We start from the raw sequence: 25968 nt of genomic DNA on the forward strand, positions 1-25968 counted from the left end.
ACTCAATCTTTTCCACCACAGCATTTGCCACAATCTGTAATTACACATTTGATCATGTGTTTATTTATTTACTGTCTTCCCCACTGGGTTGCTTCCAGAAAGCAGCTGGGACTGTGTCTGTTTCTCTTCGCTGAACACAGAGCGCCTAGCTCAGGGGCAGCCACGACAAGATGCTCCATAAACATGTGTTGAATGAATTCCCTCTCTTCTAGCAAATGTGTATTTTAGCAGGAACGCTCATCAGGTGGGAGCACTTTCATCCAAAAGAAAAAAGAGATGACAAACATCTAAATTTTATGAAAACCCGAAGACTTTGTTTTACAAACATATAAATTATTTTATTTACAAAGCCATGTTACAAAAAAAAAAAAAAAGCACACAAAAAAAAAATTACAATCGCTCACTGGAGAATGTCTCCAGGCCTGGTGCTGAAACCATGGCAGTATCAATAGATACGTGTTTGTTCTTTCCTTTTAAAACTGTAAGCCATAGAATTTACTATTTACACCTACTTTAGACATTTATTCTGCTTACAATATCACAGGCATGGAATGAATTCTATCTGGTAGTGCTAATATGTAAAGGTATGGGACAAAGAAGGAAAATACTTAGTGTTACAAAATATGGATCGTAGAAAAGAAACCCACTCCACAAGTGTGGCATTTGTTTAGAATGTTTGGACATGCTTTCTCCAAAATTCTTCTGGAAAAGGTTCTAAAAATCGGTAGTAGGAAAGGACAAATGAGCAGGTGCAAATTCTTGTCTGTGCAACAACAGTTATTGAATATATCCCATGACTGACCAGCTACGTGAAACCCACAGAGTTTTGTTAAAGTGCCATGGGCCGACGGCATAACAAAATATAAGGTGTAAATAGAAAATTTCTTTTTTTCCTTTTTGAAAACAAGAGTTCACTGAGAATCAGCAATAATAGAATATGCTGTAGAAACTATTCTCTACAAAGGTTGATCAGCATTATTTACAATTGGTACATTGATACAAAAGAAGGCATACAAGTTATCCAAGTCGCTTTTTTTTATGGCTGACAGGTCTATGCATTGTGTTATGCTTAACAACCAGAGCTTTCGAGCCTCTATGGCTGGCGACAAGTCACGAGATCTTCAGGTAGATGGGGGGTGGGGTGGAGGTGGTGGTGATGTGTGTGTGTGTGTGTGTGTGTGTGCAGTCAAGGGGCTGGGAAGGGAGGGGTTGGGGGGGATGAGCAGAAGTACCCAAAGGAGATCACCCTAATAATGCTTAATAGGCTGGTCCAGTTGAACTCCATTAAAACAAACCCAAAGAAAACCTTTTATTTGCATTCCACTTTTCAAGCTGTGAGTTTTTAATACATCGTTATAAAGTAAACCTGTGGTTGATTGTGAAGGAAGAAACACCGTGGGTTTTCCCTTTTTTGCTCAGTTTTCCAGCAATGTCCTCACCTTGGTCAGAGCCAGTCTTTCACCAAGTAAGCAGCATTGGTGGGGGGCCTCTTTATTCCAGCTTGCAATTCCAGATGGAGACAGCTCACACATCGAAACCTATTGAATTGCTCCTTTAGTCCCTGTTGAGACATTATTTCTCAGAAGCAGCCACTTAATCTCTCAACCTTTGTTTTCCCTCTTCGAGTGTAAGAGTTTATAACTCAGAGGGTTATTTTGTTGCTGAGATTTTTTTTTTGTTTTTTGTTACTCCTGCAAGTTTTTACAACTTAAAATAAATTATAAACAAAACAAAAAAACCCGACAGACTTCTTAAAACTGAACAAGACAAAAGTTGTGCAAAAATAACAAAGATATGTACATACTTTTCAGTTGGAATAAATGTACAATAAAAACATAATTCAAAGAACATTTTAAAAATATAAACATTGCTTAAACTTTCCTACGTTTCATATTGTTTCTGAAACTATTCTGGTCAGTTAGCTCTGTAATATAGTAAAACATAAATTATTACAAAATTAACACTATAAAAATTTACTTTAAGAATATCTTCTAAACTTTTTTCCAAAGGGTCTAACCTGTTTATAATTTCTTAAACATTTATAAGTCTTAAAATCTGCCTTAACTTTTTTTTTTTTAAAAAAGAAAGAGTAACCATCTTCCCTTCAATTTGCAGTCTCTTTTTCCCAAGACGTAAATAAACCAGCATATAAGTGCACTTTTAACACTGTAGAAATAAAAATGAAATCGTCTGAACTAATGTCCTGGTACCTAATATCAACTCCTGATTTTTAAAAAAATCTTCATTTTATATTAAAAATTTTAGGAATCCTATAAGAAACACTGTCAGTGCAATTCCATTGATACAAATCACTCCGTTTGCTTCCCGTCTTCCCAAAATCTAATGTGGTGAAACTTAACAGTAGTCTGATCTTTGGGTTGAGGGAATGGGGAAGAAAAGGGAAACTTGAGGGCGGGGATGAGGGTTTGGGTCCAGCTGTAAAACTGGCATTCATTTCTGATTTAGGGATGAAGCAAAACTTCCTAGGATCTCTTGCTATTATCTCGTCCGCAAAGTTTCATGATTAATAGCGCAGGATGCCTATGTCATATTGTGAATTCCTGATTATGATTCCCTCTTAGAGCTAATCGTATTGCTACTTCTTTCAAAACTCCAGTGTGAACAGTTTTGTAGCTGCAGGGCTCTGGCTTCTTTCTTCCCTCTCTTCCAAATGGCTCTTCCTCATTAGGCGGTGGCTGGGCTTACTATGCCTTTCTGGGGGTGGGGGTGCTGTGAGTCGGGGCTTGTGATAACCTAGTATAAGCTGATCTATGGGAATGCTGATTGCACGGGACCCTGGGGCCCAGGGAATGGAGGGGCGCGGGCAGTGCTAGTATTTATTCTCACCAGGCGTTGGATATTTAACCCTCCACGGCTTTCCCTCAGACCCTTCCTGCACCCCCACCCTTGCGTTTTCTCCTCTTGCCTGGCCCCGGAGGGCAGCTTAGGAACTTCCATCGCTGTGGGCACTGGGGTCTCGTGCCCCTTTCCCTGGGATTCCTCCTTCTCTGGCTCACCCAGCTTTGGGGCCCTTGTGCACGGCAACCGGGAAGGGATTTGGCAGCGTGGATTCCTAACAAGCTCCGATGATCAGTCACCCAGTTTCCTCGGTCTTTTGAGGGATATCTTCCCCTACCCATATGCTCTGCTTCCTGTCACCTTCCAGGCCCATTCCAGCCCCTGTTCCTGACCCAGTATATCCTCTCTGAGCTGCACAGCTGGACAGTGGTATTGGGTAAACGACATAGTTCAGTGGCCACTTTTCTCCAACTTGCCCACAGCGTTGGGCTCCTACGGTGCTGGTGCAGCGCAGCAACCTGCTGGGGGCGCTCAGCCCGACCCCGCAGCTCTCCGCTCTCGGCAGAGACACAGGCTGTTTCCCAGCAAAGCCCCTCCCCCAGCACCCTGTCCAGAGGGGAGCTCCTGAGAGCCAGCCCCTTCCCGAAGGCCAGTGGGGACCCCGTGAGCGGCAGGTGGGAGGGGATGGAAGGGACAGGTGGGAGAGGTCGAGGGAAGGAGCACGGCGTGTGCTCAAGTTCAAGAGTTTCAGACAACGCCAACCAGGAACTGACACTTGCAGCGTCTGCTCTCCTGGCTGGAGCAAAAGGATGGTGCGGTAGCAGCATCGGAAGCTATAGAGGGCCGACCCCGAACTTGGAAGAACGCGTACACGTGGCAAATGAAGGAACCGAAACAAAACACTGGTACTGTTTTCTGTGAATCTTAAATTCACGTTCTTTTGCCTTTTGCTTTCTCTTCGGAACTAAAAACCGGTCAATTAAAAAAGGAAGAAGAAAGGCCAGAGCCACCCGCTGGCACAGGAAACAGACTCTCTCCCCAGCTGCGCACACCCCTCCCTCCTCCTCCCGCCTCAGCCCCGGGTGGCCAGGCATTGGTTTGGAAGTGGCTTCACAGTCTTGTTACGGAAGAGTCCTGATCCTGCCCGTTCTGTTGGTGGTCTTCTAGGAAAGAAAAGAAAAGCTTGTGTAGAAACCACACACTGGGGATTACCCGTAAGAACTCAAGAACGGAGCCTCCGCTTTCTCCGTCTGGCGTGACCCTTAAGGCTACTGTCCCATCTCTTGCCTTGGGCAAAGAAACGAGGCAAATGAGCAAAGGAGGGGCATGTGAGGTGGCCACAAAGATCCTAGCTTGGGGGAAAACACAGGGGCAAACCCCGTGGACATGCATGTGGTGGGGTGGGGGTGTGGTTCCCTTCCCAAAGAGAGAACTGCAATAATTAACCACTTTTTTTTTTTTTTTTTTGGCCTCCATTCATTTACCTTTTCCTACCTAACCTGTGCACCACACAGAGAATTATCTAAGGAAGAAGTGTAGTGTTGGATTAACATAGAGGCTTTAGGTTCAAGTTACTTAGCCTCTTCGCCCGGGTATCTCCAATCTGTAACATGAGGCTCATCACTGGTCCTTCACAGGGTTGCTAACAGGTCTATATGTATGTAAAGGGCTCAGCGCGGCACCTGCAGAAAAAGCCACCACAAACGGTGGCTATTTGATTATTATTACATTTGTTAAGGGTGAGCGTGTGGCCTCTGGGTGGGCCCAGCAACCTGTGCAGGAGGCTTGTCAAGATCAGAGGCAGGTTGCCAGGGCCCAGACCCCTGTCCCCACCTACCCCCCACAGAGAATAGGCTTCAGGTGCTCAGGCACAAAGTGACCCAAAATGATGGAGACGTGCTCCTTGATCTAGGGATACAAAAACGGTTTTCCTATAATCTTCACCCACACACCACCCTGACATCTGTGGGGAGACCTCAAAGGCCAAAATGCAGACAAACACATTGCAATTTGTTCTCTACAAAACCTGTAGCACGTTGAAGACAACGTAACATCACCATACATTTATTTTTTCCAGTCACATGTAACCTACAAACCCCCATCCCCTACCCTCCCTGGCTTCCCCCAGGGGCACGCACAGTCCCTCGTAGCAAATCATTTGTACACTGACTACTCTCACACCTCGAATTTGTAAAAACTGCTGCATCTACCCTGGATGTTCCCACCAGGAAACCACATCTTGAACAGTAGCTACAGCTCACCAGAGGCCTTGAGAGAGGACTGATTGGTGTCCCTAGCGAGGCCCTGCAGTCAAAACCATTAATTTTCTCAACAATGTTAGGAGGTAGGCATCACCTTTGCTATTTAACAGATGGAAACACTGAGACCCAGAGAAGTTACTCTGCCTAATATCACACAGCTGCTAATAAAAATCAGGGCTCATACTTGTGTGCTATGTGTTAGGCATTTTCTAGAGGCTTTAGGTGAATAGATTAATCTTCACAAAAGCCACAGGAGGTGGGGGCCATTATGATCCCCTTATGGGTGAGGAAACTAAAGCACTGAGAAGTTAAGTAACTCGACCAAGGGCACACAGCTACTAACCAGAAGGCCTAGCTTTGGAAGCCAGGAAGCTTTGTTCTTAGCTGGAGCAGAGATTCGAGCTAGGGTCTGCCCCACTGCCCATGCCTCTGCGTTGGTGACCCTGTGCACATCCCCCTCAGTACCTTACCTGTCGGCTGTGTCCTGGGCTGGATATGCTTGAAGGACTGGACTGTGACAAAGGTAGGCTGCTATTTTTCCCAACCTGAAAGACACCAGCGAGGCCCACTCAGATCCGCCAGCCCGTGAAAGACTCCTGGGACCCTGCGCCGCCCGGGGTACAAGAGTGCCATCCCTCCCTCCGAGCGGTGCATGACTAGTGTTTCCATCTCAGATGGCAGAGGAGATGAAAAGCCTCGGGGGGCATCTTGCTGACACCCTTCCCGTCCCAGAGAGAAAGGAGAATGGAGGGGAACTCTTCATTCTGCTTCCCAGATGTAGACCGTGACTTTCAGGGGGTGAGGATAAAGGCATCTGGCAAGAGGCCCGGCCCCTCCTGGCGGGGCATTTAACCCTGCAGAGGCCCCAGCTTTTCCATCCCTGACCTCGCAGAGCAGTCCCAGACCCATCTGGTTTCTGGCTCAGAGTCCCTTGGACTAGCTCAGGATAAAAGCCTGCATCTTTTTCTGGGTCAGTTTTCTTGGCCAGAAGACATAGCCAACACCTTGCTATTCTTCAGAAAACAAGGCAAACGGCGCTGGGGGCAGGTGGGTGTGGCTATGGGGCTCCTTCCCTTTCTCTGTGACCGTCCTGGGCACCTGGGGAGCTGGTTCCTCAGGTGATTACCCTTCTGGCAGGCAGCTCCTTCTGGAGCCTATAGAGACCTATAGAGAGCATCGTCCTCTACGTTAACTCACCTTTGCATAAAGACGTTTGCCTTACATTGGCAGTCTTGTTTTGGTTCAATTTAATATCTCTGTGGCAATTCTGGTCTTATGCTTCCCAGATACAATTTAAGAGAGCCCCATTTGGTTCCCAAAACCCATACCTTGAATTTCTCAACCTATGTTATGCTTCTCCAGTCTCCTAACGGGATCAACACTGATTGCAAAGGCCTTTCCCCAACACTTGGAAATCACCAGTGGCGACCCTGGACAAAGCCTTTTCTTTCTTTCTTAAAAAAATTTTTTTTTTTTTTAACATTTATTTATTTTTGAGAGACAGAGAGACAAACCATGAGCAGGGGAGGGGCAGAGAGAGAGGGAGACACAGAATTTGAAGCAGGCTCCAGGCTCTGAGCTGTCAGGACAGAGCCTGATGCGGGGCTTGAACTCACAAAACATGGGATCATGACCTGAGCTGAAGTCAGATGCTTAACCGACTGAGCCACCCAGGTGCCCCTGGACAGAGCCTTTTCTTAATGGCCTGGTGACAAGCACCCAGGCAAGTATTGCCTGCATTAGGGAGCCAGTGCTGGCTAGAGCAAGGCAGCTGTTCAAGTAATCTGCTGTTTTGATTTCCCTCCTGATAAATACTCTGCTGGAGGCTCGTCTGCTCCTTTCAGGACTAATGCATTGTGTTTACTAAACTTTTTCATTCATTCATTTTTGACTAATTCATTGTGTTTACTAAATATTTCATAGAGTCCTGCTGACCCAAGAACAAACAGGGCAACATTAACACAGAGGCATGGGGGTTAAGAGCCTAGACTCCAGAGTCAAATTGCCTAGGTTTAAATCTCAGCCCTACTATTTCCTTGCTGTGTGACTTTGGGCACATTGTTTAACCTTCCTGTGCCTCGGTTTACTCATTTGTAAAATGGGGGTAATAACAGGTAACAATGAAAGGAATTAATATATCTGAAGTGCTTGGAACAGAGCCCATCCCAGAAGTAAGTGTTAGCGTCTAGAACTTTATATAAAGTGGGTGACACTAGGTGCACCTGGGTGGCTCAGCTGGTTAAGTGCCTGACGTTTGATTTTGGCTCGGGTCGTGATCTCACGGTTCATGAGTTTGAGTCTCACACTGGGCGTTGCACTAACAGCACGGAGCCTCCTTGGGATTCTCTCTTCCTCTTTCACTGACCCTCCCCTGCTCTCTCTTTCAAAATAAATATATAAATAAATAAAAACTTTAAAAAATAAAATGGGTGACACTACAGCCTTGTTGCTCAGGGTGTGGCCTGTAAGCCAGAGAGTGGCACCCCAGACCTGTTGACAAAGAGGCTGCAGGTTCATAAGACCCCCAGGGGCTGCCTGTGCAAGTTCAAGTTTAGAAGGCCCTGGTTCTGCCCTTCATCCTGAGGCCTGGAGGTGGCCCGGACCAGCAGCTTAGTCTGTGGGTGCCAGCCCCTTTCCTCTGCACCCCTGGAATTGGGGGCGGGGGGGGGGTCAGATGGTGGTGCATCTGCTGCAGCCACAGGGCTCTAGTGGGAGGACCTACATCTCCCCCTGTCTCCCCTTGGCCTCAGTGTGCAGACTTTGCAGCCCCCGAGATCTAAACGTGCGGTTTCTCAGGTGTTTGCCTGTGATTTGTGAACCCCCCCCCAGATGTTCTCTTCGTGAGGTTGTAACAAGTCTCATATAAAGATGACATAAAAATTAAAACATCTGTTTAACTGCCTCTCATCCCTCCAGAGTCCTCTTCCCTAGACAGGGCTGGCCTTAGGGTCCGGCCCACTTCATTCTAAATGTGGGCTGCTGTAGCCCCCTGTTCGCCCTGCTGCCCCGGTGGGGCTCAGGCTCGGGGCCGGGCCCTCCCACCACCTCTGCCCTTTCCCAGCAGAGTCTGGAGGGGGTGGGCCTTTGCTAAGTAGCTCTCCCGCCTGGGGGAAAAGATCAGATTTGAGGATGGCTGGTCTTGGGCTCTTCTCAGACCACGCCCCACTTTCCCAGACTTCCTCACAACACACCCTCCTATTTGCAGGTGGCATCGGACCCTTCTGTGCCTATAGGTGTGAGATGCAGTTTTATCATAGGAGGAGGTGGGGCCGAGGTTGCCTGGAAGAGTGGGGACAGCCAGTCACCCCAGGAGGCAGTAGCACCACCTACCATAGCCCAGGTGGCCCGGGTCATCACTGGACCTGCCTGGGCCTCGGGCTCTCACGGAGGGGATTCCCATAGACCAGATGTAATGAAATTGTGCTCAAACTCAACATCCAAAAGCGACAGAAGAGGAGGGGGAGCTCAGACTCTCCCTGTACCTCAGCGTCCCCATCTGTAGAGTGGTGCTGATAATTGCACTGACTGCGCTGGGTGGTGAGGTTTAAAGTAAGTGACATGCGCGCAGCGCTCGCTCGCAACAGCTTACTTAGCACACAGCGGCAAAGTACTCGTCAACTACTCGGTTCTCGGAACGGAGGCTGCTCTGTTACCTGAGCTACCTGGCTGAGCAGGGGCGCTGCCCAGCTCCCTCTGCCCCCCCCCCCCCCCCAGAGCCCGTGAAGGCAGCGCCGGGAGGCCCCTGGAAACACGGGTCCCTTACCTGCCGAGAGGAGGTGCTGTTAACGGGATCGGGCACCGGTGCGAGAAGGCCGGGTGGGTTCTTTTTGTGAACGCTATTCATACCAGGCATTTTAGTGATTTTACAGGCTTTGCTACTAGAACTCGAGTTCTTACGCTTTTTTCCTTCTGATTTGTCAAAAGAGAGGGGCAGCGAAGACACGGCATTGTGTGAGGCCAGAGAGAGGTCCCCTGCAAGGGAGGGCACAGAGAGGGGACAGGAGTCACTGCTGCCGCCCACCGAGCCCACGTGTCTCACTATGTCCGCGGGGCCACTGGGCAGCGAGGTCCGTCCTGAGGGCTCCAGTTTGGCACTGAGTGGGCTCACCCCATTGTTGGAGTTGTGCACAGACAGACTGTTATAGGGAGGGGCCGCCTGATAGGAGTTCAAAGCTGAACTGGCATTCAAAACACAGTTCTTTTTGTGGGGCCCTGATAATGGAGACGAGAGGGATGTCTGCAAGGATAATGAGGAGGAGGAGGAGGAAGTCGAAGGCTGCGGCTTCCTCTTTTTGTTACTTGGAGACTCGTCGCTACGGGCGGACAGGTCTTTGACTTTTGAGGATTTGCTGGTTTTGGTTTTGGATGGCTTGTGGGATGGGGAAGGGATGGCGGCTGGTATCGGGGACACGGCGGATGGGGCCTTGAAGGTTGAGTCCATGATGCTGAGGGTTGCAGCCACATGGGGGAAAGCTGTGGTGTGTGACATGAGGGCGCTCGGGTCCGGCGACGCCACAAAAGCTGCGTTTGAGAGCATGGCTGATGTCATTATGTAAGAAGAGGTGAGTCTCGAGCTGATGGGGGCTGAAGGAAGATACACAGCACTGGGGTTGCTGAAAGGCTGTAAAACGGATGCTGGAACGGGGGTGGAGGTGTGGGCTGCTGGCGAGGGCATGGGGCTATCTGCCGCAGGAGGGATCTTCCTAAACATGAGAGAAGAGTGAGAGAGAAACCGTGAGAAACAGGCTTGGCACTGCTCCAGAGGCTCGAGTAAGCATGAGCCTCAGGGCTACAGAGGAACCCCAGTAGAACCAGACTATGGAGGATGAAGCCTTGGAGGATGGCGGACTCTGAATTATGGCCCTTCCCTGTGGCTCCCCCCATTGCAACATCCAGCAACCTATATTGAATGCTTTCAGGTTTTCACATCCTTGTCTCCACGCTTGGCTACTGGATAATGGCTGATTTGGCTTCGTGAATAAAGGCGAATGTTATTTAGAATAGAAATTTCCCCAACAGTGTTCTCGCTCTCTTTTTTTTTTTTTTCTTCTGGCAGTGATGAAGGTGGTTTTTAATGAGCAGTAGTCATTTCACAGTTAGGTCCTGGCTTGAAGTAAGAGGTGTGAGGACAGGGCTTTGCCACCGGCACCCCAGGGTCACCCCTGCACACTGCCGCTCAGGGCTTTGCAGCCCCTCCTGTGCCCTGCCTCCCCCCTACTCCCAGGCCAGCATTCCCGGGCCTTTGCTGCCTGCAGGCTCCGGTTTACTCCAGGGAGGTGTGTCCACGTGAGCCTGGGGCTGCTGTTGCCGATTTATTTCTATTCACCTCACCCAACCTTGGCTCTCGCTCTGGGGAGCTACAGTGGGGGTGTGGCTGCCCTCCCACAGGCCTCCCCATCTCTGTGTCAGGGTGAGGTGAGAAGATAGGGACCCGCATGTATCCAGACAAGGGGATCGGGACTTTCCACTTTGTTCTGAAGACAGATGCAGGATGTGGGCACAGGAGAACACAAGGTCGGGGGGAGAGGGGTCTTCCAGGAGGTTGGGGGTCCCTGGGAACAAACTCCCTGTCTCCTGTACTCTGTGGAACCAAGGGCGGCACCCAGTGGCGGGTCACTCTTGGGGCCTGCCTATAAACTCTGTCTTTTGACTCCCATGTCCAAACCATGGCCTGGGTCAATATTGCTCCTACTCTGGGAACCAGGAGGAGGAGCATAGGGGCTTTGGGGGTCACCGTTCGTTCCTGATTTTATTCTGCAGGAAGGGATACTGACCTCAGGAGCCAGGTGAGTATTTTCAAATAGGCTCTTTCCTAGTCCTCCCCTTGCTCCCCGCCCCCCACCCCCTGCTTTTGCCTGGAAATCATTTTCAGTGTAGCTGAGTCCCCTACCCCCACCCCAGCAGTTAGGAACTAGCTCTCTTTCTTTGAAAGTGGTACTTGAAGGTGGGCAGGCTTGGGGCCTGCACCCCCATAGCTTCGAGCAAGACTTGAGACGAGGCCTCTCGAAAGCCTTTCTGTCCTTGGAGGCCACTCTCTTGGCTGCAGCAGCAGGACGAGGCCCCACTGTGAAGGAAATGCCTCTCCTAGCGCTGCCCTGAAGATTCAGTATCCTGCCTGCAATTTGGTGGAGCCTATGGTTTCCATCTTTAGGGTGGAATCCAGAGGAGTCCTTGAATACAGAAGCACAGTGTCCTTGAAAACATCAGATCAAACAGATCAAATATAAGAGAAAAATGTTGCCAAATCCACTGTGGCCACGATGACGTTCGAAAATCTACTTTTTCTTAAGCCTAAAGAACGTAAAAGATCCTGTCCACACTAAATCAGTGCTCCGTTAGTTCTTGTTGCAATGAACTAATGAGTGAATGGATGGATGGATGGATGGATGGGTGGCTGGATGGGTGGGCAGGTGAATTCTCAGCAGCAACATAACTAAGCATGCTGGGCAAGGACTCCCATGATATCAGACCGGAAAGGTCTAGACACGCCCTTAAAACTGTCTGGCACTGCACAACCCCTTCCTGACACTTTAGGGGTGATTCCTTGGAACGTGTGGCATGAGCACACTCTCCCTGCTGTCTCTGTTCCTGGCTGTGGTGCCACAGGCAATCCACTCCATCTTTCCCTGACTCAAGTTTCTTACTAGCTAAAATGTGGATAGAAATACACGTGGGCAGAGGTTTGCAGTTACTTGTAATAAATGTTATTTTCTGAATACCAGATGGCTCATTTAGAGAGGACCCCAATCAGTGCCCTTCAGTGGGATCTACTCTGAACGTCCCAATTTGTAACTTTCCCATTCAATAGTATAAATGTGTGCTTCAACTTGTGTGGACAAGCAGGGCTGAAGTCCCCAGTCTTGCCCAGCTGGCACTCAGGACTGGGATGGATGCTACTTTTTAGCCTACTCTCTATCCCTTTCCTTCTTTCCCCCCAGTAATCATAAGTGGATAGCAGAGGCAGAGGGGAGAGAGGGCAGGGGAGTGAGGGGCATGTGGAGGCTCACTGTCCCGGGGGGCCCCTCCCCCTCCCCCCCATCCCGTGCTAAATAGTTTATATGTTTTTCTAGGTGCCAAATGGCAGCGGATTTCAGCTTTGCGGACTGTGCCCTGGTTTAAACTTTGCACGCCGGCCTAGGGAAGTCCCGTACAAAAGCCCACAGATGCGCATAAATTACTGACAGTGCCCATCCTCCCCTGCCAGCTGGCATGGAGATCCAGATGCTGACCTGGCTGAAAGAGAATACTGTGTTGGCGTCTCCTGATGCAGAGTTAAATGCTTGTTAAAGAAAAAAGAGTCTTGGCCGTTCCTTTTCTTCCTAATGTCTTCCATGCCCCCATCGGCTGCCATCCCTCCAGGTTCGGGCCCGTCGGGGCCTGGGGTTTGGGCAGCGAGGTTGAGAGGGCAGCGGGGTGCTACGCTTTCCAGAGTTGACACCCAGGCAGCCCCAATGTTGCTCAGTGACAGCAGATTGGTTAGGCAAGTCCTGAAAAGGGGGGAGGGACCTGACGCCCTGTGGCTCGGGTTTCTGTGCCTGAGGAGGAAAGGAATATGGAGCTTGAGCTGACAGGACACCAGGTAGCGAAATACAGATCAACACATTCCTTCCACGTGTCCGGGATTTACACTTCCACAACACAGGAGAGCAAAGAGTGGAAAGAATCACCGGGGTGGGCTGCCATCTTGGGGGAACAAGTGCAGAAGGATAAACAACCAAATAACTGAGAACACGGTAACCCCGCATGCAGCGCCCGTGTGTTGGCGTTTAGAATGGACACAGGCAGAAACCAAGGGTGCCTTTTAGACACACTGAGCAGTCGCTTCAGTGGGAAGAAACGATAAGCTTCTCTTGTGGCCCTTTCCTACTTTGTGGCAAGTGTCAACGTTGAGTCCACTAGGCCAGTTTACGGCACACACCGTGGGGCTTGTTTCTGCTATGAGCTTGGGTCCGGAAGCTCTTTGGGTGTCGTGGTGAAAAGGGGCTGCCTGGGAGAGAGGAGGGAAGCTGGGGGAGGGGCGAGCTCTGAATTCTGTTCCCAGGCCCACCACCCACAGCACCCTCCCGTGTCTCAGGAAAGCCTTCCTGCCCTTCCTGGGCTTCCTTGGGCAGGCAGGGCGAGGGGTTTGGCGTTGGCCTTTCCCGGGCCTAGACCTGAGGGATCCATGACTCTAATGGGTTGTGAGGTCTTAAGAGCTCACCTGGGTAGGAGTGGGGGTGGGGGCTGCCAGTGGGCTCGAGTGGCCGGCACTGGTGCTCCTTATGTGCCGTGGTTGGAGAGGGTCTAGCTTGTCATTCTCTCATAGTAGCATTTGCCTAAGTCAGGAAGTTTTCTTCCCTTTTTATGACTCTCCTATTGGGAGGCGTTGGAGAACAAAGGGGGCTCAGAGAGATGGAATAGAAGCTGGGGTTTAGGGTGGAGAGAAACACAGGGAGAGGCGAGGAGAGAGATCTAGCTAGGTGGGAAGGGCCAAAGACAAGCTTAACCAACTTCAAACATCACCTGGGCTCTGCCTTGTTGGCCGCTGTACATATTTTTTCCACAGGACATTAAACAATTAGAAATTGGTCCATAACCATAGTGAAGTTTTCAGCATCAACACTATAGCATTGACATTACAGAGGCATATTCTTAGTATCCTTAGATGTTCTCAGTCATAGCATAAAGGCCCTTTAACACTCTTGCATACACGAGATCTTATCTACTACTCTTTTCACCTAGTTTAGAAGATTACCAACAGAAAAATGATCTCCAAAGAAAGACAAAGCATACCATATATCCTACGCATCTCTGAAAAATTGGGGGCAAGGCATTAAGAAGAGCTGACATTAAAGAATTAATCATGGATCCTGTTCTCAGAATCGTTTTGCTCTACGAAAAGCCAACTACTAACATTGATCTCGAAAGCTGGGGTTCAGACCATCGTGGGGCAGCTGTGAGCACATACAGCATGAAAACTGCGCACTTACTTCCACATCTGGGAATTCAAGTGTTTTTCTACCATGGAGTTTAGTGCGAATCGAAAACGATCCCATCTTCTATCAAACACATAGTACCCTCGTCCCATGAGGCGACTCCCGAATGAGCAAAACTGTGAGGAAAAAAAAAAAACACATTTAAATTTTGATTACAGGTTAATAAGCTAATATAGACCATGCAGAGAAAAATAACATTTGCACAAAAACACACAGGGGTACAATTTTACTCAAAATAAAGAAGCAAATAGTTCCGAAGCCAAAAATACTTCTGTGGGGCTTTCGTTTGTGTTTTAGATTTTCTGCAGAACTTGTTGTTATGACTCAACAATAGTGACATTCAGTTTTCTGTGGCACAGAGGGCTACCTTCTCTACACCTGGACCAAACCAGCATTTTAGGGTAAAAAATCCCCCCAAAAAACAAAAAAACCCCAAAACAGCAACAAACCAAACCAAACTGAGAACAACCAGCAGCCAGGGTGATTTTTCAGCACTGCCCGCTTACGGTGTCATCCATCCATCTTCTCCCGGGACTCGGCGGTTCCCTGCCTCTCATTACTGTCACAGAAGCTGCTTGTCCTGATGCAATCTGCCATCTGGTTGGAGCTTTCCTATCTGTTGTCAACAGAGCCACTTGACTTCCAACTAGGCTGAACTCCTTCCTTCCCTAGTCCTGACCTCACGTCCGCCTCTCAGCACTTCTAGGCAACATGTCACCACCACCAAGCTTCCGTTCGTGCTGTTCCCTCCGCTGGCCACCCCTTCCCTCTTCTCTCGCAGTCCCAATTCTCCCCTCCCCCAGTGCCGTAATTGTGACTCTCATTCCCAATGGCCCTTATCTGACCAACCTCGCCCCTTTGAGCTCTCACGGCACACCTACTACATACTTTACTACATTTCACCGTGGAATCACTACATGGCTGTTTTGTGTGTTTTTTTTTTTTTGTTTTGTTTTTTAATGTTTATTTTTGAGAGAGTGAGAGACAGAGCACGAGCAGGGGAATGGCAGAGAGAGAGGGAGACACAGAATGTGAAGCAGGCTCCAGGCTCTGAGCTGTCAGCACAGAGCCTGCTGTGGGGCTTGAACTCACGAGCTGTGAGATCATGACCTGAGCTGAAGTCGGACGCCAACCAACTAAGCCACCCAGGTGCCCCGGCTGTTTAACATTCTATGTAAATAATGCCTATGCACCTGGCTTGATTATAAAGGTAACAAGACTGAAAACCTCATTCTCCTCTTCCTCCTCAGTATGAGGTTGGTAGGGAAGGGATTTGGGCTAAAGAATGGATTGGAGAGACAAGGTCCCACACAATGTTTATAGCAAATCATCACATTTAAAGCACAGGGCTGAAACATGAGTGGTAAAGATGTTTAATGAACGTCACTGGATTATGATGTTAGGGCAGGCAGAAGGCCGGTAGACAGAAACGCAAGTGGACTCTGAGAAGGTGGCATGTGGCTGGTCTAGAGCTCAGGCGAGTCTGCATACGACTCTATAACTCAAACACAGCTTCTCCTCTTTCCCCCAGACCTCCCAGCAGCTCCCTGGCCTCCGTCCCAGACACAGTGCTGGGTTTGGACTCATTCCACAAACCCTTCCTGGAACCAGCCTTTGGAACAGTTCTTAGGAGGAAATGCAAGACCTTCCCTTTGTTTTGTTTCTGCTTATGTTTTGGGGGTTTTGCATTAGAATTTTGCCACCCATCAAATCTGGTACTCCTGATGAAAAACTCTTTTCTGCACTCTGATTATCAAGTGCTTACTGATTGAGCAAGAAAATATACAAAGGGGATTCTCCAATGTGGAAGCTGGTCCCCAGCAGCATGTGGGACCTGTTCCAGGTCTAGGCATCTTTTCTTCCTGCATCCCAGTTGCTAAAGACACCCTGAATGACTGTTTCGTTACAAAAAATGATTTAATGTATCAATTGACCATGAGAGAAAGGACAAAGCATAGAAACAATCCATGGCCTTTCCATTTAAATCAGCAGAACATTAAGGGCACACAAATCTGCCCTGCCCAGAGTTGAGCTAATCCACTGTAGCCTGGCAGTTTGTCATTTGGACAAATATCCTGCGCTCTGGAGTCTGGCCTTCTGGTAGAGCCCAATCTCTTTTTTAGACTTGGAAGCTGGAGGCCCTCTATGTCTCTCATGCAATATAGCTGCAAGGTTAAATGCCCCAAGAGGCTCCTGTTCTCGGTCGCACACTGTGCCCTCAGCGGAGCTATAGGTCTTCACTGCACGGGTCACCATGGCAGACTCCACTGGTAGCCGGTCTCATCAACCGCCATCCCACCTCCGCTTCTCCCCACCCTTTCCTTGCTAATGAATCTGCACTTTTGTTCTGATATCTGACATAGAACAGGCAGCACAGAAAGGGGGGGGGGGTCTCTTCCCAGAACCTTGAGAAGAATCATGGCTACTTTCATCCCGTGTCACTGCAATCCCATCCACCAACTGGTGTAGGAGTGGGCATGTGACCCGTTTCTGCTAGATGTGAATGGAAGCCTGCTGGGGGAGCTCATTGGAAGATTTTCTTCCCCGAGAAATGACAGAAACTGGCTTCTTAGAAAGACTCCCTTTCCATTCGTCCCTTTCCACTCTTTGGAGAATGCTACTGGGTGAGGATGTGACCAGAGCTGTTGCAGACACAGTGAGATCATGTAGGACAGGCAGAAAGGGTTGAAGGGATTCTCCCTCAGAAACACCATATTGCAGGGGCGCCTGGGTGGCTCGGTCGGTTAAGCGTCCGACTTTGGCTCAGGTCATGATCTCACAGTTCATAAGTTCAAGCCCCTCATCAGGCTTTCTGCTGTCAGCACAGAGCCCAATTCAGATCCTCTGTCCTCCCCTCTCTCTGTCCCTCCCCAGCTCTTTCTCTCAAAAATAAATAGACACAGGAAGAAAGGAAGGAAGGAAGGAAGGAAGGAAGGAAGGAAGGAAGGAAGGAAGGAAGGAAGGAAAGAAACACCATATTGCAGAGATGCTGAGCCAAGCTTGGAACCACCTATCTCTGGACATCCTGTTAGGTGAGAGGAATAAACAACCATGGTGTATATATACTGTATGGGTTCAATTTTTTATTCCTGGCAGTCAAAGGCATTCCTCATTGTCCCTATTTCTGTACTGGCCAAGCAGCAAAGTCTTAGGCTGCTTGTGAACCACAGGTCAACATCATCCCCAGAAATAGGAAGTGAATTGGCCTTCATTCATCACACAGATAGAAGGGAGGAGGAACTCACTCCATCTTGATACATGATTGATTTTTTTTTTTTTTTAAAGATCTTCTTTATTTAAATAACCTCTCCACCCCACATGGGGCTCGAGCTCACAATCCCGAGATGAAAAGTCACGTGTCTCACTGACTGAGCCAGCCAGGTGCCCGATTCAGGATTGGTTTTATCTACACAGCCCATGACATTGAGGGACAGTCGAAGCTAACCTTGCAGGGCTCAAGCTGGGAGCAGAGCAACCCGGCCATGGGGTCCCACGTTCCAGGACCCCCTGCCTTTAGCTCTGTGATGGTAGCACCAGGCAGTCCCTTCTTAAGTGTTTGGAGGGCAAACATAAACAAGCCTTCAGCTCATGCCTCCTTACATTTCCCACCTTGATTTCAATGACCTTCTGAATTGTCAAAAGTGGACTCTTTCATGGAATTGGGAAGGAATTGTACCTTAATGTTAATCGCCAATCATGCTGACATGAAATGCTTCCTCCCCTCCCCTCCCCTCCCCTCCCCTCCCCTCCCCTCCCCTCCTCTCCTATCCTCTCCTTTCCTCTCCTCTCCTCTATTCTCTCTCTCTCTCTCTCTCTCTCTCTCTCTCTCTCTCTCAGTTCTGGTGCCATGTGGTCACACTTACTAATACCAATAAAACTCCAAATCAACAGGGGAGAAAGGCGGCTAGGGCTGGCACCTGGCACACCGCTAAGACAGACGGTTTCCAAAGCAGGCGAGGCAGACGAACTCTGGAAAACCAGAGGCTCCATATTCCGATGCGCAAGGCCACAAGGCCAGCTCCCCAGTGGGCTTATATAAACACCGTTTCTCAAGCATCCTTGGCCCACAGATACTCAGGTGTTTAAAGGATTATAACCAGTAGGGAGCCCTGCCCTTTCCTTCTGTGATTTTCAAGGGTATTTTGAAGGCAATCATTCAACGTCAGGGTGTACCTTTCCATAAAACACTGTGTTGGCAGCCTCTCCTTGGGAGTGCGTGCTGTCTGACATGATGACCTAAATGCCCGCAGAGCACTGGGTCGGGGGAGGGGGGAGGAATGCATGGATGGAAACAAGGTGGCCTACCGCAAGAGGTCTGGGGTGGTGGGTAGAGAAATGACAGTCTAACTTCTCGGGTTCGTCGGCTCCGTCCATCTCCCCTTCATCACTTGACAGTCGGCTGGTGAGGTCACCTCCAGCTGGGGGTAGCGGGGGTTCCGGAGTGCAGCCACTGTGATTTGAAGATGTGTTGCTACTGATGCTATTTGCAGATGATGGTCTAAGGGCAAGGAGAGAAACGGACAGAATAAACTTTTCTGAGGCAGCAAGACCCATTCAGCTGAAGGGAGCTCGGAAGGAGACCCATCAGCTTTCTCGACGTACCGAGGAAGGCAGGTCAATGGCAGATTGAAACAAGGCAAAAATTCAGGCTGAGAGCAGGTTAGCTCTCGGTTAGAGAGCTGACCAGCTCTCTAAAATGATCCCATGGAAGTTAGGCCCTGCCGGGCTTCAATTCAGGCACCAGGGAAAACTCCCATAGTCTAAGTGGAACATAAAATACAGTACTGTAACAGAGAGTTAACTTCAAACCAGTCTTCTAATGAATGCAGTCACAATTACTCATCTCTTTGCACATAAGTAATTTGCACTTGCCAGATAGTTGCTTCTCTCTGAAAGTAGACCCTGACAGGAAGTTCAACAGAATAAACAACTTCGAACCAATTAACAGACCATGGGTGATGATGAAGATAGCCCCATACTTGTTATTACTCTTAAATTATAGCTTTATGCAACTGTTACCCTACTGGCATGAAAAAAGGTTTTGTCCCAATGATGGGGCACAAGTCTCTTACTCCACAGCCAGATTTGTTTCTTTTTTTTTTCTTTTCTCTCTCTCTCTCTCTTTTTTTTTTTTTTTTTTATAAGTAAGCTCTATACCCAACGTGGGGCTTGAACTTACGACCCTGAGATCAAGAGTCTCATGCTTTGCTGACTGTGCCAGCCAGGTGCCCCCAGATCTGTTTCTTAATATCAAGTCACATGTAGTTCAATTGTATCTTCTGAGGATGGATGTGTCCATTTAATTTTTGACAAGCCACCAGAACCACAGGCTGGCATGACTGGCTTCTAGTGGGTTCTGAAGAAATAGGTTTCTTAATGAAGGCATGAATGAGTTCCTTGTGTATGAACAAAACCTAGCAGATCTCATCTCAATGACGGCTGAGCTTATAGAAAAGCAGTGTCATAGTCAGAAGCACTACATGCTTCACAAGCAGCAAAAAACAAAACAAAACAAAACAAAGCAAAACCAAAATCAAAAACAACACATTCATGTTGGTAAAAGGGTTAGAAGAAGAATAGTCAAAGTTAGCTGTCAGTTGTTTTTCCTGCTTTTTCACTTTCATCAGGTGATTGACCAAGGAGAAATAAAGGGAGAAAAAGAAGTTTTGGAGAAAAAAAATTAGTTTTCTGTATTCTTCTCTGAAAGCTGCCCCTTCAAACAGTGTGAAACAGCACCGTTGATTTTCTCCCTATTCCCTCAACTTCCCTCGGAATTCTTTGTTGCCCTGAAATCTTTCCAGCTGTCAAATACCTGAGTTCAAACCAGATCCCCAAAGCACAGTCATTTAACTTAATTATTTATTAATGTTTATTTATTTTTTGAGAGAGCGTAAGTGTGGGAGGGGCAGAAAGAGGGGAACAGAGGATCCGAAGTGGGTTCTGTGCTGACAGCAGTGAGCCTGATGTGGGGCCTCAACTCACGAACCGTGAGATCATCACTTGAGCCGGAGTCGGACGCTCAACGGACTGAACCACCCAGGTGTCCCAAACAGTCATTTAAAGCAAAGCCGCAAAGGTCCCAAATGTCCATCAACAGATGAACGGATAAAATGGTATATCCATACAATGGAATGTTAAACCTTAAAAAAGAAGGAAATTCTGTCACGTGCTACAACATGGATGAATCTTGAAGACATTATGCTAAGTGAAATAAGCCAGTGACAAAGGACAAATATTGTATGATTCCACTTATATGAGGCACCTAGAATAGTCAAGTTCATAGAGATAGACAGTAGGTCAGTGGTTACAGGTGATGGTGGATGGGGAATGGGGAGTTAGTGTTTAATGGGTACAGAGCTTCAAAATGAGATGATAGAAAGTTCTGGAGAGGGATGGTGGTGATGGTTGCACCACAATGTGAATGTACTTATGCCACATACTGTACATGTAGAAATGGTTAAAATGGTAAATTTTACATTATGTATATTTTACCATAGTAACGAAGCCCATAAGAAACCAAACCCAAGGCCCCAGGTAGTTTTTTTAGTGTTACTACGAGAACTCTGTTGCTGTGACACTTTGTTCCTGACTATCACCTTCCCATATTTATGAAAACAAAAATGCCATTCATTCTGCATGTTCAAAGTGTATGGTCCGGAGGACACATCTCCCCAGGTGCATTCCCACATACCTACTCCCTTGTACCAGAAGGGGCAACGTTATTGCCTATTTACTGCTGAAGACACATACAGGAAAACAATGTTGCTAATGCTGAAACATATAAAGAAAGAAAGCAGCATCCATAATCTTGCCACTCCAGATCAAGTGCTATTACCATTCTGATTTATATCCTTCCAGATTTCTCTACTGTGCATACACGGGCACATGCATTTTTAAGCAAGAACTGGCTCACACTGTATATACTATTTTCAGACATGCTTTTTTTTTTTTGCCTAGTGATGTTGTAGAAATCATTCCGTGGGTAGAATTAGATCATTTTTAATATCCCCAATATTCCATAGTATGGATAGATCATAATTGACTGAATTATTACTTAACTATGTCTATTGATGGACATTTACGTTGTTTCCAAAATTGCTAGCAGCCTCTTTTTGAGGCCTTTCCCACTGTGTTAGGACCTCCTTGTCCTACAGGAGATAAAAGTGAGCTGGATTTTATTTAGTGTGATTAATAGCATCACAGTTATATAGGAAAATATCTTTACATTTATTATTATTATTTTAAATATTTTTTAAACTCTATTTACTTATTTAGAGAGAGGGAGAAGAGAAGTCGCCTCCCAAGCAGGCTCCGTAAGAACCTGATGCAGGGCTCAAACTCATGAATGGTGAGATTATGACCTGATCCGAAATTGAGAGTCCATTTAACCCCTAAACCAAGAATAGGAATTTCACTTATCTTGCTAACGATTGATTTGTTAAAGGGTGTGAAAAATACATAAATTTTTTTTTTTCCTCTGGGGATGTTGCAAATTTTCCTCACTTTTAAAAAGAGACACAAGGAAGTGGTCTCCACCTTCATCTGGAAGTACCAAGTACCACAGCCATCTTGCTATAAAACTTTGAACATGAAGGCCGAAGACTGAAGAGGGTGGAATAAAAGAAAGGCAGGGAATGTGAGCCAATTCCGCATCTTTGGGGACTGGTGCCCTGTCGCCTCTGGACTTCTTGTCACATGTGGTAACAATTTTTTTTTTAATTTTTTAATGTTTATTTATTTTTGACAGAGAGACAGAGCCTGAGTGGGGGAGGGGCAGAGAGAGAGGGAGACAGAATCCGAAGCAGGCTTCAGGCTCTGAGCTGTCAGCTCAGAGCCCGACGCGGGGCTCGAACCCACAGACTGTGAGATCATGACCTGAGCCGAAGTCGGACGCTCAGCCGACTGAGCCACCCAGGCGCCCCAACGATTTGTTTTTTAATTTTAATTTTTAGAGAGAGAGAGACAGAGTGAGACAGAGAGTGAGAGAGAGAGAGCACATGAGCGGGAGAGAAGGGCAGAGGGAGAGAAAGAGAGAATCCCAAGCAGTCTCCCCCATCAGTGCTCAGTAAGGACCCTGACATGGAGATCGATCCCACGGCCCTGGGATCATGACCTGAGCCAAAATCAAGAGTGGGGTGCTCAACTGACTGAGCCACCCAGGCGCCCTGCATGTGATAAAATGTTTAATTATTGAAGCGATCAGGAAGACTAGGTTTTCTGCTACTTGCACTTGAAGCATCCCAATGGATACAGAGTGAACATGAGATTTTAACATACTTTGAGAAGACAGAAGGTGTCTGGAGAAGTGTTAACTGCAGAGCCAGGAGCTGGCTGACCGCAGAGCCTGGAGCTACCTAGGGCTGCAAAAGTCATGGGTGAGGTGTGGGCTAAGTCTCGAGGGAGAGCTGAAGGTCTTCCCACGTGGTAGCTGGACCTACAGGTCAACACCACCACCTCACATGGCCAGATGATGCACCACTGCCCCTGCCAGGTCCCATCCTCTCCAACCAACTCTCCAACAAGAGAACAAAGGTTTGCTCTGCAGAGAAACTGAACTGGAGAGACCCTAGACAAGGGGCTGCCGGGCTCGGCAGAGATCAGGAGAGAAGCACAGGGCTGGAAACAAGGTGACTGGGGGCTATCTCTAGTTAGTGGGCACTTCCGGAATGCCTATCACCATGAAGGATTCACTCCCTGAGAAACTGAATGGCCTTGAAAAAGCTTCCAGATCTTGCCTTTCAGAATCCTTTTTGCTGACACACCCACACAAAGACTTCCAATCAGCCTGTTAGTGCTTCTCTTTTAAATGTGAATGGTTAGGCACCCCACCCCCCCTTCAGCTCAGGTCAGATCTCGAGGTTCATGAGTTCCAGCCCCACGTCAGGTTCTGTGCTGACAGCTCAGAGCCTGGAGCCTGCTGCAGATTCTGTGTCTTCCTCTCTCTCTGCCCCTCCCCTGCTTGTTCTCTCTCTCTCTCTCTCTCTCTCTCTCTCAAAAATAAATAAACATTAAAAAAATTTAAATGTGAATGCTTAGGGATCACCAAACATTCCTGGAACATCTCCATTATGAGACCGACTAGCCAAACATCAAATGCACAGCACGAAAGAAATCAAGATAGCAAAGGAAAGAGGAAACAACTAAAAAAAACACCTGTCTTCAAAGATATTAGAATGGTATTACCTCTGCAAAATGATAGTATCTTGTATGATATTATGAGAAGCAATTAGAAGTTCTTTTTATCTAAGAACCAGATCCTAGAATTTTAAAAAGTGAATCATAAGTGGATTATTTCACATACACTTTTGAAGGTAAAATAAAAGAAAATCTTTCAGAAAGTAGAACAAGAGATGAAGAGAAACAGGGGAAAAGAGGTAAAAGAATGAAAACATCAGAGCAAAAGGTCCAACATCCAGCTAATGGGAAGTCAATAGAGAGAATAAAGACAATAGTGGGGAGAAAATTAGCCAAGATGTAGCATAGGAAAATATCCCAGAAACAGGGGTTTCCAGATGAAAAAGATCCACTGAGTACCCAGTACAATGAAAGAAAACAGACCCATATCCAGTGATACCTGAAATTTTAAAGCCCCAGGCTTCAGAGATTAAAAACTGATCACGCACAAAGAAATGAGAATCTGAATGATACCAACTTCTCAATAAAATTTTTTGATGCTAGAAGCCAATAAAAAAATGCCTTCATAATTCTGTAGGGAAATGATTTTCTTTCTTTCTTTCTTTCTTTCTTTCTTTCTTTCTTTCTTTCTTTCTTTCTTTCTTTCTTTCTTTCTTTTTTTATGTTTATTTATTTTTGAGAGAAAGAGAGCACAAGTTGAGGAGAGGCAGAGAAAGAGACACAGAACTCGAAGCAGGCTCCAGGCTCTGAACTGTCAGCACAGAGCTCGACACGGGGCTCAAACCCACAAACCATGAGATCATGACCTGAGCCAAAGCTGGACGCTTAAGTGACAGCCACCCAGGTGCTCCACGCAAGGAAATGATTTTCAAGAAGTTACATACTCATAGAGATTATCAGTTAAGTGTGAGGGTAGAATAAAAACATTCAGGGGTGCCTGACATCAGGTCATAATCTTGCAGTTCTCGAGTTTGAGCCCTGCATTGAGCTCTGTGCTGAAAGCTCAGAGCCTGGAGCCTGCTTCGGATTCTGTGTCTCCCTCTCTCTCTGCCCCTCCCCGACTTGCACACATGTGCTCTTTCTCTCTCTCTCTAAAATAAATAAAAACATTAAAAAAATTTTTCTCAGGCGTGTAAGGGTTCTAAAAATTGACCCCCTTTGAACCTTTTCACAGGAAACTGATGGAGGAGATACTCTACCAAAATCAAGGAGCAAGCCAAGAGAGAGGAAGGCAATGGGATCCAGGAAACAGGTGCTCTGACACAGAGTGGGTGGAGAGACTTCCAGCATCGCACGAACTCTATTTTTCATTCTAAGTCTTTTGGTTCTATTTGACTTTTGAGCTATGTGACCATTTTACTTGGATTTAAAAAAATAAAGTTTCATTAAGGAAAAAAAGAAAACAAATGGTTGAAACACTTAAGAGTAAATTCTGCTTGCCAGATAAAAGAGCGATGAGGGGAGGAGAATTCTGGAGAGTGAAGCTGAGCATGGAAATCCGTGTCCAGAGCAGAATTGGCTCCGAGAGCAGAGCCGGAATCACGAGTGATGATGGTGTGCAAGGCACCAGTGAAGAAGGAGCTCTGAATGTGTTCCTTTCCAGGCTTGTTTCACTCGAGATGTATCCACCCTCCTGGCGATGATGGGAGACGCTTCCAAGATGTTCCAGCAGAGCCTGGGGAGGGAAGGAGTGTGCTGGAACCAACCTGTGTCTCAGGAAAAACAAGGCTTGGCAAGGAGTGATGGGGAATGGGACAACCAGTCATGGGAAGGTGTTGAAAACATTGCTCAAGTTTGATAAGCTGCCATCCCCCTCAGCACGACATCACCCTCCGCTCTCCAGTTACCAGTCTGGTCTAAAGACAATGTACGTGATAAAGGTCCGTGCCCAGTTCCACTCAGGGAACCTTACAGAAAGTCCCCTCCCCCACCCCTTGGATGAGGCGTGAGCCTCAGGCTGTCTGAGTGCTTTGGGGAAGAGAACACAAGGCAACTGACCTTAACTGGGTCCTACTATGTGCGAGGCATGCAACGTACGTTTTCTTGTGTGAGTGACCCACTGCTTTAGGTGGGTATAAGTGCTATCTACACTTCTCAGATGAGGAAATGGGTGGCAAAGCTACTAACAAGTGGACATGAGACTTGATATGGTCTGCTTGACTTCAAAGCCCCCCATATTGAGAAACAGATGTAGAAAAAGCAGAGGGACAAATATTCAGCCGAGGCTTACAGTGTAGCCATAACATTTGTCCTAATGAGGCACAAGCTGGAGTCGCTTTCACTCCAGAAGCATCTTTGCCCTTTTTTAGGTATCCAGAACCTTCTGCCTGTCTCCTCACTACCCTTGTCAGTGTAAGAGTCATTGGATTTTGCCATTTTTATACTTTAACATTAGATGTGAGAGCGTCTACGAGACAGAAGGGAATGTGCCTAGATTTTGTCAGTCTTGGCTTCCACAGCCTATCTTTTCCTCCCTCCCTCCCTCCTGGGGGCCAGAGACTGGCTTGTCAGAGCCTGGCTTAACCCTCTGCTCTCCTCCCCCTTTCCTAAAGAATCCTCATGGTTTTGGTTAGGCTGGTCATCCATAGCTCTTGGGATGTTCCCTTAGAGTCGGGACGAAGAAACAGAGCACAGTAGCATGTTATTCAAGGGCCCCCAGGCTGGTAAGCAGTGGCCAAAAGGATGGGCAACTGGAAATTAGGTGGCACCAAGGCCTTTATTACTCACACTGCTTTCCCATGAAATGCTACTACCACTGACTACCAGTTTCCATTAATTGAGTGCTTATTAGGAGCTTA

At 47.5% G+C, this 25968-nt stretch overlaps 1 protein-coding gene across 12 annotated transcripts in view; it reads right to left on the reverse strand.

Moving 5' to 3' along the window:
* Nucleotides 1-1284: 1284 nt before the first annotated feature.
* The window catches only part of ATXN7L1 (ataxin 7 like 1), a 248477-nt gene continuing 223793 nt past the window's right edge, over nt 1285-25968 (reverse strand). For 9 of the 12 annotated variants that reach the window (XM_058725362.1, XM_058725359.1, XM_058725370.1 and 6 more), the window contains 6 exons: nt 18341-18533; nt 14030-14151; nt 12290-12595; nt 8824-9763; nt 5531-5605; nt 1285-3962 (listed from right to left, as the gene is read on the reverse strand). In XM_058725362.1, the coding sequence (XP_058581345.1) occupies nt 3921-3962; nt 5531-5605; nt 8824-9763; nt 12290-12595; nt 14030-14151; nt 18341-18533 (1678 nt within the window). In that variant the 3' untranslated portion in view covers nt 1285-3920. The remainder of the gene's footprint in view (nt 3963-5530; nt 5606-8823; nt 9764-12289; nt 12596-14029; nt 14152-18340; nt 18534-25968) is intronic. The other 3 variants (XM_058725361.1, XM_058725364.1, XM_058725363.1) reach the window with 3 other exon arrangements.

The sequence above is a fragment of the Neofelis nebulosa genome, chromosome 4 (assembly GCF_028018385.1).
Source record: "Neofelis nebulosa isolate mNeoNeb1 chromosome 4, mNeoNeb1.pri, whole genome shotgun sequence".
NCBI lineage: Eukaryota > Metazoa > Chordata > Mammalia > Carnivora > Felidae > Neofelis > Neofelis nebulosa.